Source organism: Hemiscyllium ocellatum, chromosome 30, assembly GCF_020745735.1.
Source record: "Hemiscyllium ocellatum isolate sHemOce1 chromosome 30, sHemOce1.pat.X.cur, whole genome shotgun sequence".
Taxonomy (NCBI): Eukaryota; Metazoa; Chordata; class Chondrichthyes; order Orectolobiformes; family Hemiscylliidae; genus Hemiscyllium; species Hemiscyllium ocellatum.
In genome coordinates, this window is record NC_083430.1 from 11,090,109 (window position 1) to 11,109,574 (window position 19,466).

Below are 19,466 nucleotides of genomic sequence, written 5' to 3' on the forward strand. Positions count from 1 at the left end.
GCAGCTGAAGATAGTTGAGCCCACGACACTGCCCTGAGGAAATCCTGCACTGGGGCTGAGATGACTGATCTCCAACAATCACAACCATCTTCTGACATGCCAGATTTGACACCAACCCATCGAGAGATTTCCCACAATGACTTACAGCTGACTGTGTGGCATCCTTCCATTGGGTATACTAGTGATATTATGGATCTAAAACATTGTCAAATTAAGACAAGGGGAGAGAAAGTCACATTCAAGGATATTCAAGATTAAGAGCAGCTTTACATAAATGTACTTTATTTTACCTTGTTAAAAATTGCAGAGGCAGTGGGATGTTGAACAGATGATTACAAATGCTGTCATTACAGAGTTAATGGAGAACAAGCTCTCGCTCCACAGGACCAGAAAAAAACAGCCAGAGACAGGAACAGTGATTCAGGTAATAACAGATTAACATTACACCTAACTGAACCCACAGCACAATGTGGAATTGGAGCACTGCTCAGTGTTATAGCCAATCAAACTGCCCCATGAAACACTGCCAAGCACAGTCCAAAGAATCTTTGCTGGAACAGTGTAGAGGGGGCTTTACTCTGAATCAAACCTAAATTGCACCTGACCTGTAACATGGTGCTATCCTGCAATATTTTATATAGACAGGGTGGAGTAAGGAGGTGGGTTGGGTGAGATAGATGGGTAAGGATGGGGTAGGTGAGGTAAGTGAGTGTGGGTGTGGTCAATGGATGAGAGAATAGTGTGCGTGGAGTGAGTGGGTGAGGGGGTAGTGTGGGTGTGGTCAATGGGTGAGGGATTAGTGTGGGTGTGGTCAGTGGGTGAGGGGTTAGTGTGGGTGTGGTCAGTGGGTGAGGGGGTAGTGTGGGTGAGGTCAGTGGTTAGTGGGAGTGTGATCAGTGGGTGAGGGGTTAGTGTGGGTGTGTTCAGTGGGTGAGGGGGTAGTGTGGGTGTGGTCAGTGGGTGACGAGGTGGTGTGGGTGTGATCAGTGGGTGAGGGGTTAGTGTGGGTGTGGTCAGTGGGTGACGAGGTGGTGTGGGTGTGATCAGTGGGTGAGGGGTTAATGTGGTTGTGGTCAGTGGGTGACGAGGTGGTGTGGGTGTGATCAGTAGGTGAGGGGTTAGTGTGGGTGTGGTCAGTGGGTGAGGAGGTTGTGGGGGTGTGGTCAGTGGGTGAGGGGTTAGTGTGGGTGTGGTCAGTGGGTGAGGGGGTAGTGGGAATGTGGTCAGTGGGTGAGGAGGTAGTGGGGGTGTGGTCAGTGGGTGAGGAGGTAGTGGGGGTGTGGTCATTGGGTGAGGGGGTAGTGAGGGTGTGGTCAGTGAGTGGGGGTAGTGGGGGTGTGGTCAGTGGGTGAGGAGGTAGTGTGGGTGTGGTCAGTGAGTGGGGGTAGTGGGGGTGTGGTCAGTGGGTGAGGAGGTAGTGGGGGTGTGGTCATTGGGTGAGGGGGTAGTGAGGGTGTGGTCAGTGAGTGGGGGTAGTGTGGGTGTGGTCAGTGGGTGAGGAGGTAGTGTGGGTGTGGTCAGTGGGTGAGGGCATAGTGGGGGTGTGGTCAGTGAGTGGGTTTCAAAAGGTTTAAGTGGCCTCAACTTAACAGGTGGTCTGTTGATCTAAGAACAATTGACAGTTTTCAGGGGCTGCAATAAAATACTGTTACTTCTGATGTGGTTTTGTGTTAGGCTCATTAAAGTTTTTTTTGCCTTGATGAATTGTTTTGCAATATTAATGGGAGCCTGATCTGGACTTGCAAAAGGCATTGCCTATGTAAAACCTGAGTAAAACGATAAAAATCCCGGACAATGGCACAAATCAAATGGTTCTTTTCTTTATTTGTTCATGGTGAACATTGGCAGTTCAGCCAGCATTTAACATCCTGGAGAAGATACGGTGAGTGCTGCAATTATTAAAGTGCAGGTACGTACTGTTGGGAAGGCAATTACAGTGAAACAACAACAATATACTTCCAAGTCAGGATGGTTTGTGGTTTAGAGAGGAACCTGCATGTACCCTCTGCCCTTGTCCTAGGAGTAGTAATCATGGGCATGGAAGGTGCTGTAAAAGAGCCTTGCTGAACATCTGCAATGCACCTTGTAGATGGTACACACTGATGCCACTGTGCATTCGTAGTAAAGGGAGGAAATTTTGAAGGTTGGAATGCCAAGTTCTTGAAGCTTGTTGGAGTTGCATCCAGGCAAATCCATCATACTCCTAACTTGTGCCTTGTAGATGGTGGACAGGCCTTGGGGAATCAGGATGTTGAGTTACTGTCTACAGAATCCTTACCCTCTGACCGCTCTCTTGTAGCCATATTTTTATATAATTGGTCCAGTTCCTTTTCTGGTCAATGGTAATGGATATCAATAGTGGGGAATTCAGCGATAGTAAAAATGAAGATGGTTGGAATTTTATCTTTTGGAAATGAACAAGAGGATGATTCTTGTTTGGCGCAAATGTTACTTGCCACTTATCAGCCCAAAGCAGGATTTTATTTAGGTTTTGCTGTATTTGGACACAGACTGCTTCAATCTCTGAGGAGTTGTGAACGATGCTGAATGTTATACAATCATTGGCAAACATCCTCCCCACTGACTTTATGATGGAGAGGAAGTAATTGATGAAACAATTGAGATGATTGGGTCCTGGATACTTCCCTGAGGAACACTTCCAGAGATATCCTTAAATGATTGACCTCCAACAAACAGAACCATCTTCCATTAGACTAAGTATGATTACATCCAGCAGAGAGTTTTTTCCCCATAATTCCCATTGATCCCAGTTTTGCTTGGGCTCCTTGATGCCACACTCGGTCGAATATGGCCTTGATATCAAGAGTAGTCATTCTCACTTCACCTCTGCAGTTCTGCTCTTTGTCTGCATTTGAACCAAGGCTGTAATGAGGTCAGGAGCTGGGTGTCTCTGGCAGAACCTAAATGAGCAGAGTATCACTGAGCAAATGCTGATTGATAGTACTGTCGGCAAACCCTTACATCATTTGCGTTTTGGAATGTGAAAAGGTGCACCCATCAGACTTTCCCAAGCCCACATAAATATCCAGTCAATGCAACTGTCTTGAAGCAGACATCTTAGAGATATTTATTGAGAAGTGTTTCATACCTGACATCTCATTCTGAGGCATCAGTCATTTATGAAGGTGTTTCAGCTTTGCAGACATCGAGCCTGTCAGAATGGGCAAGATTATCAATTCTGGGTCAAATAAATCAATGTTAAATCCTGATGAAGGGCTTTTGCCGATTTTCCTGCTCTTTGGATGCTGGCTGACCTGCTGTGCTTTTCCAGCACCACTCTAATCTCCAGCATTGGCAGTCGCCATTTTCACTAAATAAATCAAGACCCAGGCCCTGAAATTTGAGACCATAATCTAGGCAGACACGCCTGTGCAGTACTGTACCGAGGGAGTGCTGAAGAGTTAGAGGTGAGACATTAAGATGAGACCCTGCTCTCCCCCTCAGACAGACACAGAAGAACCTGCGGTGTGATTTGGAAGTGAAGCAGGTGAGACTTCTCTAGGGTTGTGGATAACATCTATCCCTTAACTAACATCACCAAAACAAATAACTCAGTCTTTATCTCATTGCGGTGTGCTATGCACAGATTATTTGTTCTATCTCCTACATTAAAACACTTCAAAAATATTTAGTTTGCTGTAAAGTACTTACAGATTAAATTAGATTACTTACAGTGTGGAAACAGGCCCTTCGGCCCAACAAGTCCACACCAACCCGCAACCCACCCATACCCCTACATACACCCCGGGCAATTTAGCATGGCTAATTCACCTGACCCGCACATCTTTTGGATTGTGGGAGGAAACCGGAGCACCCAGAGGAAACCCACGCAGAGACAGGGAGAACGTACAAACTCCACACAGTCAGTCACCTGAGTCGGGAATTAAACCTGGGTCTCAGGCACTGTGAGGCAGCAGTGCTAACCACTGTGCCACCGTGGTTATTTCGAACATTGTGAAGTTATAAAAGTGTTATCAGAGTCAAAGCTTTTGTTTTGAGAGTTAGAATGTGCAGTGCTAACAGTGAGCAACACTCCTGAATTAGCATTTAGATTGATACGATGATAGGAATAGAAAGGGAAGAAGATTTGAAGCAGCTTTTATATTCAGCATTTCCCTGGATTCAACCTAAAACCACTTCTCTGTATCACTGCAAACTGAGCAACAGCGATCACATGCTCGAAGTGATTCAGCGCTGACACTTCCACTGTGAGTCATCCGGCAAGCAAGTTAAGGCCAGTCTGGAGAATGAGCAGGAAAGCCTGGTTGACACTTAAAGATGGTGTTGAGGGAGTGTTGTGCTGTGAGTGGTGTGATTGTTTGTCTGAGATGTTAAACTAATGACTTCTCCAGTACCAGAAGAAGAGATATATCATGTAATGTATGACTAAGAGTTAGTAGCAGCAAACGGTGAGGATCGGTGGCTTTGTCATTGGTTGGGTCTGGTGCTGGCAGCGGTGAGGTGGGCCCGGCTGCAACTCTGATGTTGGTGGGTCCTGCACAGGCAGTGGCAGAGGAGAATCAACCCAGCGGTGAAAGATAGCGTCTGAAAAGCAGTAACTTCAATGTTGGTGAGGTGCAGTGTAGATGACGGGCTAGGCTGTGGAGGAGGGAAGACTGTGCAGGAGTCACTGATAATGAGCTGGCTCAGGACTGATAGACTCTCCTCATGTTTTCTTATTCTTAAAACGATGCAAAATGGCTCCGGATCACAGCATCAGTGGAAAAGGCATCAGTGTCATTTACTGTTTTTCTCACTTTAAAATGCACGTGACAATAAAATCATTAATTCATTAATAACATTGAGTGAATAACCCAGAGGCCTGGGTTTAGATTAGATTACTTACAGTGTGGAAACAGGCCCTTCGGCCCATCAAGTCCACACCGACCCGCCATCCACCCATACCCCTACACTTACCCCTTACCTAACACTATGGGCAATTTAGCATGGCCAATACACCTGACCCGCACATCTTTTGGACTGTGGGAGGAAACCGGAGCACCCGGAGGAAACCCACGCAGACACGGGGAGAACGTGCAAACTCCACACAGTCAGTCGCCTGAGTCGGGAATTGAACCCAGGTCCCTGGCGCTGTGAGGCAGCAGTGGTTAATTCTCAGGGGATCACTGGTTCATGTCCCTCTGGAATTGAAATTAATAAACAGTTCTGGAACTGAAGTGTTCATCTTCAGCAGTGATGACTGTGAAACTATGTGGTTATCTTGTTCATTAGGGAGGGTGGACTGCATCCTAACCTGGTCTGGACTGCATGTGACTCCAGGTCCACACCAATATGGTTGGCACTTAACTGTCCACTAAGACCATAGAATCCCTACAATGTGGAAACAGGCCCTTCAGCCCAACAAGTCCACACCAACTCTCTGAAGAGTAACACACGGAGACCCATTCCCCCTACCCCAGATTTACCCCTGACCAATGCACATAACCTACACATCCTTGGGCACTATGGGAAAATTAGCACGGCCAGTTCACCTAGCCTGCACATCTTTGTATTGTAGGAGGAAACCAGAGCACCCGGAAACAACCCATGTAAACACGGAGCGAATGTACTAACTCCACACAGACATAGAGTCATAGAGATGTACAGCATGGAAACAGACCCTTCGGTCCAACCCGTCCATGCCGACCAGATATCCCAACCCAATCTAGTCCCACCTGCCAGCACCTGGCCCATATTCCTCCAAACCCTTCCTATTCATATACCCATCCAAATGCCTTTTAAATGTCATAATTATACCAACCCCCACCACTTCTTCTGGCAACTCATTCCATACACATACCACCCTCTGTGAAAAAGTTGCCCCGTAGGTGTCTTTTATATCTTTCCCCTCTCACCCCAAACCTATGCCCTCTAGATCTGGACTCCCTGACCCCAGGGAAAAGACTTTGCCTATTTACACTATCCATGCCCCTCATAATTTTGTAAACCTCTATAAGGTCACTCCTCAGCCTCCGACACTCCAGAGAAAACAGGCCCAGGCCTGTTCAGCCTCTCCCTATAGCTCAAATCCTCCAATCCTAACAACATCCTTATAGATCTTTTCTGAACCGTTTCAAGTTTCATAGCATCTTTCTGATAGGAAGGAGACCAGAATTGCATGCAATATTCCAACAGTGGCCTAACCAATGTCCTGTATAGCCGCAACATGACCTCCCAACTCCTGTACTCAATACTCTGACCAATGAAGGAAAGCATACCAAACGCCTTCTTCATGATCCTATCTACCTGTGACTCCACTTTCAAGGAGCTATGAACCTGCACTCCAAGGTCCCTTTGTTCAGCAACACTCCTGAGGACCTTACCATTAAGTGTATAAGTCCATCAAAATTGGCCTTTCTCCAATTTAGAATTTCTACTTTTAGATCCGGTCTATCCTTTTCCATCACTATTTTAAATCTAATAGAATTATGGTCGCTGGTCCCAAAGTGCTGCCCCACTGACACCTCAGTCACCTGCCTGCCTTATTTCCCACGAGTAGGTCAAGTTTTGCACCTTCTCTAGTAGGTACATCCGCATACTGAATCAGAAAATTGTCTTGTACACACTTAAGAAATTCCTCTCCATCTAAGCCTTTAACACTATGGCAGTCCCAGTCTATGTTTGAAAAGTTAAAATCCCCTGCCATAATGACCTTATTATTCTTACAGATAGCTGAGAGCTCCTTGCAAATTTGTTTCACAGTGGCCTGAGGCCGGAATTGAACCCAGGTCCCTGGCACTATGAGACAGCAGTGCTAACCACCAAGCCACTGTGCAAGTGACACAGTTAGGGATAGTTAACAAGTACCCTTGTCCCACAAAACAGCAAAGAAATAAAAAATGGCAGCTCCTAACCAATATCCTTCCACAATCCAAACCAGGCTAATTAGTCATTTATCTCATTAGCTGTTTGTGGGACTTTAGTGTAACTACATTCCAACAGTGACTACATTTGCAAAGTACCTCACTATTTGTAAAGGTACTTTAAACATCCACACAGAGACATACACACACCATTGTCTATGGAAACTGACTGTAGACAATGGTCTCTTGGGTATGAGTGAATGACCTCTCTTTCCTCTGCTAGATACAGAAGTTCCCCTTCTCCATCAACCGAGAGCACGGTTTGACCATACAGTGGAGCTCCTGCATAACCAATGGAAGGATCTAATTTGAAGTTGTGCCTTTCAGGCCTAAGGTCCAGGCTCAGAAAGAGTTTGAAAATCATAGCCTTTGAGGACATTGCTGCTGCAGCCAGAATTATAATGGTGTCAGTGCCAGGGAGATCCGTGGAGAATCATTCATAGTAACAAGCTTTTACATGAAATCTGACTGAACAACTGCATTTGTGAGTACCAGCCATTGCTAGGCGTGGTAATAAGGTGGTTACCACATAATGTTTTGTTTCATTGATACCAAAATACAAGGTAAGGACCTTATAGACTAGTGACAGCCCATGTTTGAGAGTCTCTTATGGACAGTGTATCTGAAGTGTAATTTTTGTTTTAAAAATCAACCTGCCCACACATTCTATGGCACACTTCTAGAACAGTCATGATTTGAGTCGAGGACTTCTGGCCCAGAAGCAGGGACACTACCACTGCACCACACGAACTGTTGGACATGATCTGGAGATATTTTTGAACCAACCAGTTCAGAAGTTTATCTGAAATATCAAGTTAAGCGGATGTAATCGATGCAAAGAAGGACTGTGCTCACTATTTCCATGTGATGATGGATAAAATTGAACTGGGGTTAATTAAAACCCATTTTCTGACCACAGAAGACTCTGAGTTAATGGTATTTTGTTTCTGTTCCCTCCCCTCAGATTCGGTGACCTTTGACATCCTCGCTGCATCCACAGAGAAGCTGACCCACCCGACGACAGACAGGCCCAAAGCCAAGGGGCGCAGACCACCCTCTCAGTTTGTGACTTCACCTGTCGTGAGTCTTCCATTTGCCTCTTGGACCTGAGCAGCTTCTGTCACTTGCATGAGGGAAAATCCCAAATCTCAAAGTAATTTTAAGAGGGACGGTGATAGAGACACACTGAAACCCAAAGGGCAAGGCAACTTAAAATAATAGGACCTTATGAAGCTCCTTCTGTCTTCATCCCGTCTCTGGGTGGATCTCCTGTAGCATTGTTCTTATGAAGAGTACACACTGTCACAAGATACAATAGAACTGTGGCCAGTGTTCTACACAGCCTCCATTTACATTGAGAATTTCCATTCTCACAGATTGCAAGGACACTGGCACACAACAATACGGAAATCTTGCTATAAGTGTACAGGATTTTGCTGCAATTGCATGTGCAGTACTAGGTGCGGTTTTGGTCTCAATATCTAAGGAACGATACATTTGCCTTGGAGGCAAATAGGGTAAGGGCACGTTCATGAATGAGATGAGGAGAAATTTTTTCACTTAAAGAATTGTGAACCTTTGGAACTCTCTAACATGGAAGGTTACAGATGCTCCATTGTTCAATATATTTCAGACTGGGATGGACATTCTTGGAGAATTCAGGGACATCGGGAGCAGGTGGGAAGTGAAGAGGAAGATTATTCATGATATTATTGAAAAGACAGACATGTTCCTGAAATTGCCCATCTTGCAGTCATCAGGACAAATGCCAATATTCAATTTAAATGATAGGAGAAAAGGTTGCTGATTGATTGGTAAATCAGCACTGACTAATACAGATCCTGCTATGAAGAAAGCATCAGGCAACCACAGTCTCCCCATGCTACTGGATACTTCAAATAAAAGGCACAAACAACACCCATATTCCTTTTATTTGTGACAGTGGGTCATTGGATATGAATGTGTGCCACTTCCAGCAAGTGTAACTGAGCCATGCTACATTCTGCATTGATTATTTGATTAAAACTTACATTTTTCACCAGGCTTTGGAGGGTCTAGAACCAAGTGATAGTCTTAGAATAACAGAGGCCATTTAGGATAGAGATGAGGAAGATTTATTCAGTCAGAGGGTGGTGAATCTTTGGATTTCTATGCTCCAGTAGGCTGTGGAGGCTTGGTCATTGAGCATAATCAAGACAGAAATTGGTAGTTCTCTAGATATTAAAGATATCAAGAGTTATGGCAGGTTCTGGGAGTTCAAGATGACACTGTCCTGACAAGAATATAAATAGCATGGGAGAATCCCAAAAATGGACTTAAGAAGGCAAAGGGACTGCATGAGAAAGTATGTGTGGGTAGAATAAATAGGTTTTCCAAATATATATAGAACAAGAGAATAACAAGGGAGAGTGTAGGACCTGTTAAGAACCATCGAGCTAATCTATGTGTGGACCAAGAAGATATGGTCCTCAATGGATAGTTGGTGTCACTCTTCATAACAGAAAAAAAAATGTAGGTATAGACATTAGAGTGGATGACTGTGAAATATTACAATAAAGTAACACAGAGAGAAAGGAGGTGCTAGCGAGTTTAGCAGCTTAGAAAGTGGATATGTCTGCAGACCTGGCTAAGATATATCGCAGGCTGTTGAGGGAGGCAAGACAAGAAATATCAAGGGCCCAAGCAGTAATTTTCAAATCTTCTCTGAATACTAGACAGTTGCCAGAAGGTTATTGTCCCATCATTTAAAAAGAAGGGAGGGAAGGATAGATTAGGAAATTAGGAACACCAGTCAGGTTAACCTCAATGGTGAGAAGTCATTAGAAAGAATTCTGAGGGGCAAAATATATCTACACTTGGACAGAAGTCAGCATGGATTTGTTCAGAAAGGGTCTTCTTTGACAAATTTGATCACATTTTTGGAGGACGTAATCAGAGTGTTGACAAGATTCATGCATTTGATGTGATCTATATGGTCTTCTGTAAGATTTTCGATAAGGTCTTTCATAGCAGCCTGGTGAAGGAAGTAACGGCCCATGGGATCCAAGGAAAGGTGGCCCATTGGATCCATAATTGGCTGAGAGACAGGAAGCAAAGGGTGATGGTAGAGGGAGGCTTCTGTGATGGGAAATCTTTTCTACAGGGTTCAGGGCTGAGGACCTTGCTGTTTGTGGTGTCCATCAATAATTTAGACTAAAATGTAGTGCGTTTGATCAGGAAGTTTGCCGATGATTTTAAAAATTGCTAGAGTGACAAATAGTGAGGAGGAGAGCTGTAAACAGACTGGTCAGCTGGTCAGAGCAGTAGCAAATGGAATTCAGTGACATCATGATTGATCTGATAATCCTCAAGTTCACTTTCTTCCCTCATGACCCCCTTACTAATGACTCTTGGTCTATCTCAGTCTTGAATACACGGAACGACCCAAAGAACTTAGAGGGCAATGAAGATAGGAATGGAGAATGGGATGAGCGGGGTTGCTCTTTTAGGGGCCAGTACAGACAAGATGGGCCAAATGGCCTCCTTCTGTACTTTGGCCTTTCTATGATTCCATAAGTGTGAGGTATTGCATCCGGAGAGTATTAACATTGAGGAAATGATATCAGTCATAGAGATCTACGGCACAGCAAAAAGGCCCTTCGGCCCATCAAGTCTGCACCAGTTAAAACCAACCATTCTTTCTAATCCCATTTTGCATATCGAAACACTTCTTCATATTATGAGCGTTTAACTGATGGGAATGCAAAGGTTTTTTTTAATGGCATTAGGACATCCCAAGGAAGTAAAAAGATTCTCTCACTGATGCACAATCTTTATTGACATAACATTCCTTCCAAAACTCAAGACAAATCAGGCACTTATTGTGTTTCTAATTTCATGGCACTTGCATACAATAACAACAAGAGTTTTGAGATCAGACTGGAGGGGATAATAAGTGTTGAAGGTGGATCAGTCATCAATGAATATGAGTCTGATGTATAAAAGCAAATTACTGCGGATGCTGGAATCTGAAACCAAAAGAGAAAATGCTGGAAAAGCTCAGCAGGTCTGGCAGCATCTATAAAGAGAGAAAAGAGCTGACGTTTCGAGTCTAACTGACTTGACAAAGCTTTGACAAAGAGTTAGTTAGACTCGAAACGTCAGCTCTTTTCTCTCCTTACAGATGAGTCTGATGTAGCTGTCCTAGTTGTCCCGATGTTCCAGGGATGAGTGCAAGGCTAGGAATTTGGCAACCGCTGTGGACCTGTTACATCGGTAAGCAAATTGTAGGGGATCAAGGCGGGCTGGGAGACTCGAGTTGATGTAAGCCATGACATTAAAGCACATTGCAGGTGCTTTTTTAGGCACGTGGTCTTCTTAAAGCAGGTGGGGACTTTGGCTTGTAGGAGGGAGAGGTTGGAGATGTTGGTGAATACCTCCCTCAATTGGCCTGCACAGGATCTGAGTGCTCGGCTGGGGACACTGTCAGGGCCCGTTGCTTTCCTTGGGTTTCCTCCCTGAAAGACTGGTCTGACATCTGCGGCAGTGACCAAGGGAACAGGTGGGTCTGGGGCTGTCAGGGCTAATGTCACTGCGCCGCTGGCATTCTGCCAAACTAAGCCTGGAAAGCATTGAGTGTTTCAGGAGGGATGTGTCTCTGTTTGCTATCTTGCTCTTTTATATCCAGCAATGTTGTTTAGGCCCTGCCACAGATGGTGGGTCTGAGATCAAAGGAATCTCAATGTGCACTTCCACAAGAAACTACAGAGAGTTGTGAACACAGCCCAGTCCATCACGCAAGCCAGCCTCCCATCCGTCTATGCTTCCTGATACCTCAGGAAAATAACCAACATAATCAAAGACCCCTCCCAACCCGGATACACTCTCTTCCACCCTTGAGCAGAAGATATAAAAGTTTGAATGCGCGTATGAACAGACTCAAAAACAGCTTCTTCCCCACAGTCATCAGACTTTTGAATGGGTCTCTACAATGTTAATTCTGATCTCTCTGTCTGAACCTTTCCTGCAGCTGGAACACAGTACTCTGCACTCTGTTCTGCTATCCTGATGCACTTTGTTTGTTACGATCTGCCTCTGTAGTACGCAAAACAACACCTTTCGCTGGATCTCGGTAGACATGAATAATTTAATCAACTAATCAGGTCCCTGAAGGTAGTAGGTCAGGTAGATCAGATTGCTTGAGAAGACATGTGGGCTACTTGCCTTTATTAGTCAAGATATACAATACAGAGCAAGAAGTTGATGCTGGAACTGTGTGAAATATGGTTTGGCCACAACTGGAGAAGTGCATGCAGTTCTGGTTGCCACATTATAGAAAGGACGTAAATACACTGGATGTAACGTTTTCCCAGGATGTTGCCTGGATTAGAGGTCTGAGCTATGAGAAAAGATTGGATAGACTGGGATTGTTTTCCTTGGGAGAGTGAAGATTGAGAGAGGACCTGATGGAGGTGTGTAGGATTATGAGGGAGATGGATCGGGGATGGGAAGGCACTTTTTCCATTAGTAACTGGGTCAAAAACAAACTTTAAGGTAAGAGGTAGACAGCTAACAGGAGAGTTGAGGAGTACTTTCTTCACAGAGAGTGAAGCGTGAATCTGGAACTCACGACCTGAAAGGATAGTTGAGACAAGAGCTCTTGTAACACTGTAGCACTGTCCAGATTGTCACTTGCACTGCCGTAGCCTGCAAGGGTATTGGCCAAAAGCTGGAAAATGGGTTTGGAATCGACAGATGTGGACACAATGGGTAGATGTGGGCACCTTCTATGCTGTAAATGCCTATGAGTTGTTACAGGAATATTGTAGGGAAAATAGCATTAAGTTATAAGATCAGTTACAATCCAAAGATGTGCAGGTCAGGTGAATTAGCCATGCTAAATTGCCCATAGTGTTAGGCGCATTAGTCAGAGGGAACTGGGTCTGGGTAGGAGGGTCAGTGTGGACTGGTTGGACCAAATGACTTGATTCCACACTGTAGGCAAACTAATCTACTCTAATCTAGTTGAATGAGAGAGCTGTCAGTATTGCCCATTCTTGCTGCTAATCCCTTTGTTCCTGTTGGATGTTAATGGAGCTATTGACAGACTCAGGATTGCTCAGCAAGTGTATCAAGTAGCAACTAACAATGTTTTGGGGTTTGCAAACTTCGACTATTATATCTTTGAGATACATTTTGGCCAAATTGAATTGACTTGGCAATCGATCAGCACAATTATATCCTTCAGTATTGCAATCATGTAAAATCTAGCATTCTTGCATTTGTCCTGATAGGCGTAAGATGAGAAGTTTCCAGTCCATGTGTCTCCCATTTCATCAGCCCACGAACGTATTGAATCGTGGAGAAGACCTAATGACCCTTATGGTCTTCTCCTACTCTGTTTTTAAAGTGTTAAATAGCGACATTGAAGACATGATGGTAAACGCTGACAACAGGAAGTAAGGTTTCTGAACGGAACTGGAGATATTTTAAAAATATAATGTCTGGAGTGAATTTTGTTGTGTTTTCCTCTCAAAATACCCCATCATTCCATGAGAAGTCTCTACGCAGGGTTATAATGACAGGAGGTACCCATATATGTCTCACCCTCACCCTGACTCCAGCAAAGTCTCAGTGCTAATGGGCTTCAGAGGACACCTACAGAGAGATTAGGACCTCCAAGGCCAAAGGCAATCTGGAGGAGAGGGCAAGGCTCAGTAACAGTGACCTTATGTGAATAAGCACCTTTTTATTTGAAGTTTGGTTATTCATTCATTTTCTCGTTCCCCATTTCCTTTCCCTTTACAATTTCTACCCGGGTGTATAGGGGAACATTTGTTGCTGTTCGAGATGAACATCCTAGGTTGGGAGTCTGGCAAATTGGCATTCAGGCCAATAGTCTCCCTGTGCAGGCAGAGGGAAGGGCACAGAGAATTTAACCTGGCAGGGTGCCTCACAGGATGGACAAGAACCCTGCCTCTGGTTACAGAGTTTCACTGGCACAGACATTGGCACAGGACAGCCCCTCAAACTCATTACCACATGACCAGTGCACAAAGGGGCACTCACCACCATTAGTCTAAGGTGATCACACTATCCTGCTGAGCTCAGACAGGCCATTTGATCCATCAGGCCTGTGGCCATTCTGCGAAAGAGCAATTCGATTATTCCACTCTGCTGCTCCCATACCCCTGCAAATTCCCTTTCTAAATTATTTATTAAATTCCCATTTAAAAGAAAAACATTCAAGGCACATGGATGTCACTGCCTAGACCAACATTTATTGCTCATCCCTTATTGCTCAGAGGTCAATTGAGAGTCAACTATATTGCCGTGGGTCTGAAGTCACATGTAGGCCAGACCAGGTAAGAATGGCAGATTCCCTCCCTGACGGACATTACTGAACCAGGTGGGCTTTTCCTGACAACAGATTTGTGGTCATTAGACTCTTAATTCCAGACTTTATTTTAAGTGAGATTCAAATTCCACTGTCTGCAATGACAGGATTCGAACCCAGGTCCACAGAATATAACATGGGTCTCTGGATTAACAGTTCAGCAATATTACCATTCAGCCTCCTGATAGTTTTTAAATTTGCTTCAGACAGAACTTTGCAGACTGTAACAACTCATGACCTTAGAAGAAAATCTTCCTAATTTCCTTCCTGGTTCTCAAACCAGTTATTTTTGAGCCCACATCCTCTTGTTACTGAGCCTCCAATCAACAGAAGCAGTTTCTTCCTCTCTGTTTTATCAAAACCCTTCACAGTATTGAAACCCCAAATAAATCTAACCCTAACGCTTCTCTGCTCTATAGGTGGACAATCCTACTTTCTTGGCAGACCTTCAGGGTAGCCAGTGGCTCAGTGGTTAGCATTGCTGCCTCACAGCACCAGGGACTTGGGTTCGATTCCAGCCTTGGGCGACTGTCTGTGTGGAGTTTGCACATTCTCCTGGTGTCTGTGTGGGTTTGCTCTAGTTTCCTCCCACAATCCAAAGATGTGCAGGTCAGCTGGATTGCCCAGAGTGCTCAGGGATGTGTGGGTTAGGTGCATGAGTCAGGGGTAAATGTAAAGCCATGGGTTTGGGTGGGATATTCTTCAGAGGATCGGTTGGGACAAAGGGCCCCACACTGTAGGGATTTTATGAATGTGTAAATAAGGTCCCTATTCTAGGGAAGCTTTACCATTGATTTCTTTCTTTTCCTTCGACTGCTTGTAGCAGGATGTCAAAAGGTCAGTACAGCTCTCAGGAGCGAAGGTCACTGCTCTGATCTGCCAGCAGACAGACCTTCCCCCACTGAAAATGCACAGGGGGACAGCTGGCAAGCCACCAACTGATTTGACCAATTCAACAAGCAAACCGCAGAGAGAGGCCGAGAGCGACGACAAAGCGATTACACTCCTAGCTTTGAGAGCTGAGGTCCGAAGCCTCCAGCTGAGCGTTGATCTACTGAAGAACCAACATTTGTAAGTAATGTCCCATTCAGAACTGTCCTCAGATTTTATTATATCTGACAGGGGGCAGCTCAGTACCATCAAGCTGCAGACAGCAGAGAGAGAGCACCATCAAACTGGGGTCAGGAGAGAGAGACAGAGAGACAGAGAGAGACAGAGAGAGAGCGAGCACCATCAAACAGAACAGGGGAGAGAGAGAGAGCATCATCAAACAGAAAAGGGGAGAGAGAGAGAGAGAGAAAGAGAGAGAGAGCACCATCAAACAGAACAGTGGGGAGAGAGAAAAAGAGTGTGAATACCTTTAAACAGGGACAGGAAGGAATATCATTAAGTTGGAGTGGAAAGGATAAGAAATGGAGACAGGGAGCTGATGGAAATGGAAATGGGGGAATTTTTGACAGAGTGGAGAACAGTGACACATATACAACTGATCAATATGATACTACGCAGTGTGGTACTGACCAGTGTGGTACTGTCTGAGTTGCACTGACCAGTATGATATTGCCCAGTTTGGTACTGCCCAGTCTGGTACCCCTTGGTGATATATGCTGACTGGTGTGGTAGTAAATCTGTGCCCTGCGCTGAGTGATCTCATTTCACCAAAGTGGCTGTAATTTCTCAGAGAGCTGATGTTTGATTGCTGAGCAATGATTCCGGATGGATTAGTTTGGACATTGAGCTGGTGAGGGTGGTCTCAGCTGAGATATCACCCATAATCATCGAGTCACTGTTTGTGAGGATAGTCCTGGGCAGCTGCCTGTCCAATGAGGCCAGAACCATCCACAGCGAGAGCAAATGGACAGAGAGATTTAAGGAAGGATTTGTGTTTTGTAATTTGCACATTTACTTCTGTCTGTTTTTAATCTGTGAGAGTTGGAACCTGCTTAATGCAGGTTTCGGGTAATGAAGTGTTTTTTTTACGATCACAGGAGCGATATAACTGCTTTAAAAGAAGAGATAGCAGAGGAGCGGATCAAACGAAATGCACTGCAGGTAAACATCCTGCTCGAAAGCCATGTCTCTGAATTATTATGATATGCGTGAGTTGATAGAGAGAAACAATTGTAATGGGAGGGGACAGGGGAGCAGAAAATTCAGTCTTTGAGCCAGGCCATTCAGGGGGTCAATGACAAATCAGACTTCCTGACACAAAAGGCAGTGAAAATCTGGAACTCACTGCCAAACAGCTGATGAAGTTGGGGATCGATCCAAAGCTCTAGACGATAGATAATAGGTGCAGGAGGAGGCCATTTGACCCTTCGAGCCAGCGCCACCATTCATTATGATCATGGCTGATCATCCACAATCAGTATCCTGTTCCTGCCTTATCCCCATAACCCTTGATTCCACTATCTCTAAGAGCTCTATCCATCTCTTTCTTGAAAATATCCAGAGACTTGGCCCCTACTGCCTTCTGGGGCAGAGCATTCCATACTCCCACCACTCTCTGAGTGAAGAAGTTTCTCCTCAACTCTGTTCTAAATGGCCTACCCCATATTTTTAAACTGTGTCCTCTGGTTCTGGACTCACCCATCAGCAGAAACATGCTTCCTGCCTCTGGAGTGTCCAATCCTTTAACAATCTTATACGTCTCAATCAGATCCCCTCTCATCCTTCTAAACTCAAGTGTATACAAGCCCAGTTGCTTCACTCTTTTGACCTATGATAGTCCCGCCATTCCAGAAATTGACCTTGTGAACCTACACTGCACTCCCTCAATAGCCAGAATGTCCTTCCTCAAATTTGGAGACCAGAACTGCACACAATATTCCAGGTACAGCCTCATCAGGGCCCTGCACAGCTGCAGAGTGATGTATTTGCTCCTATACTCAATTCCTCTTGATATGAAGGGAATTGAATTGTGGAACAAGTAGTGGTAGCAAGGAGGAGGCCATTCAGCCCCTCAAACCTGCACCATGAGCCTAGAAGATCCTGGCTGATCCAATTGTGGCCTTAACCCCACTTCCTTCTCTAACCTTGACATCACATGACTCATGTGGAGTTCATTTGAGTCATAGATAGACTCACAGAGATGTACAGCACGGAAACAGACCCTCCAACCAACCCATCCATGCCGACCAGATATCCTAACCTAATCTCATCCCATTTGCCAGCACAATTGAAAAAAACTGTTCCTAGCCTCACTCATATTTCCCAAAATGGTGTTCCTGGATTCATATCCATCTTCAAATCACTGCACTCTGCTTAGAGTCAGAAATGTACAGCACAGAAACCTTTGGTCTAACTTGTCCGTGCTGACCAGATGCCCTAGCCTAATTTAGTCCCATTTACCATTTGGCCCATATCCCTCTATAACCTTCCTATTCAGAGACCCATCCAGACATCTTTAAATGTTGTAGCTGTACCAGCCTCCACCACTTTCTCTGGCAGCTCATTTCAAACACGCACCACCCTCTATATGAAAACGTTGCCCCTTAAGTCCCTTTTATATCTTTCCCCTCTCACTCTAAACCTACTGCCTCTAGCTCTGAACTCCCCCACCCCAGGGAAAAGACCTTGTCTATTTACCCTATCCATGCCCCTTATGATTTTGTAAACCTCTATAAGGTCACCCCTCAGCCTCCGCGCTCCAGGGAAAACAGCCCCAGCCTATTCCTATAGCTCAAATTCTCCAACCCTGGCAACATCCTTCCAACAGGAAGGAGACCAGAAAAGACAGACTGTTTCTGCGGCCAGCAGTGAAAAATCAGAATGCTGTGTTGCCTCCCTGGTGCCAGGATCAAGGACGTCTCAGAGAGGGTGCAGAATGTTCTCATGGGGGAGAGGGACTAGCAGGAGGCCATTGTATACATTGGAACCAACGACATAGGAAGGGAAAAGGATGAGATTCTAAAGGGAGAATATAGAAAGATAGGCAGGAATTTTAAAAGGTGATCTTCAGGGGTAATAATATCTGGATTACTCATGGTGCTACGAGCTAGTGAGGGTAGGAATGGGAGGATAGAGCAGATGAATATGTGGCTGAGGAGCTGGTGTATGGGAGAAGGATTCATATTTTTGGATCATTGGAATCTCTTCTGGGGTAGAAGTGACCTGTACAAGAGGGCCAGATTGCACCTGAATTGGAAGGGAACTAATATACTGATGGGGAGATTTGCTAGAACTGGTCAGGAGGATTTAAACTAGTAAGGTTAGTTGGGGGAGAGGGGGTGTGATGGGGGAGGTTGGACCAGAGAGATAGTGAGGAAAGAGATCAATCTGAGACTGGGACAGTTGAGAAAAGATGCGAGTAAAACAGTCAGGGCAGGCAAGGACAAAGCAGAGAACAGGGTAGGACTGACAAATTAAATTGCATTTATTTCAATGCAAGAGGCCTAAGAGGGAAAGCAGATGAACTCAGGGCATGGTTAGGAACATGGGACTGAGATATCATAGCAATTACAGAAACATGGTTCAGGGATGGACAGGACTGGCAGCTTAATGTTCCAGGATACAAATGCTACAGGATGGACAGAAAGGGAGGCAAGAAAGGAGGGGGAGTGGCGTTTTTGACAAGGGATAGCAATAAAGCTGTGCTGAGGGAAGATATTCCCGGAAATACATCCAGGGAAGTTATTTTGTGGAACTGAGAAAGAAGAAAGGGATGATCACCTTATTGGGATTGTATTATAGACCCCCTAATAGTCAGAGGGAAATTGAGAAACAAACTTATAAGGAGATCACAGCTATCTGTAAGAAAAATAGGGTGGTTATGGTAGGGGAATTTAACTTTCCAAATATAGACTGGGATTGCCATAGTGTTAAGGGTTTAAATGGAGAGGAATTTGTTAAGTGTGTACAAGAACATTTTCTGATTCAGTACGTGGATGTACCTACTGGAGAAGGTGCAAACCTTGACCTACTCTTGGAAAATAAGGCAGGGCTGGTGACTGAGGTGTCAGTGGGGGAGCACTTTGGGGCCAGCGATCATAATTCTATTAGATTTAAAATAGTGATGGAAAAGAATAGACCAGATCTAAAAGTTGATGGTATACGTTAGAGGATGGTTAATTTTGACAGTATTAGGCAAGAATTTTCGTAAGCTGATTGGGGGCGGATGTTCGCAGTTAAAGGAATGGCTGGAAAATGGGAAGTGCTCAGAAATTAGATAACCAGAGTCCAGAGAAAGTATATTCCTGTTTGGGTGA

At 44.8% G+C, this 19,466-nt stretch overlaps 1 protein-coding gene across 2 annotated transcripts in view; it reads left to right on the forward strand.

The window, feature by feature from the left end:
- sh3d21 (SH3 domain containing 21) overlaps positions 1-19,466 on the forward strand; it is a 118,330-nt gene that overhangs the window by 93,349 nt on the left and 5,515 nt on the right. Inside the window, exons 12-15 of one of the 2 annotated variants that reach the window (XM_060847537.1) lie at positions 354-424; positions 7,849-7,964; positions 15,083-15,330; positions 16,248-16,311. In XM_060847537.1, the coding sequence (XP_060703520.1) occupies positions 354-424; positions 7,849-7,964; positions 15,083-15,330; positions 16,248-16,311 (499 nt within the window). The remainder of the gene's footprint in view (positions 1-353; positions 425-7,848; positions 7,965-15,082; positions 15,331-16,247; positions 16,312-19,466) is intronic. The other variant, XM_060847538.1, reaches the window with a different exon arrangement.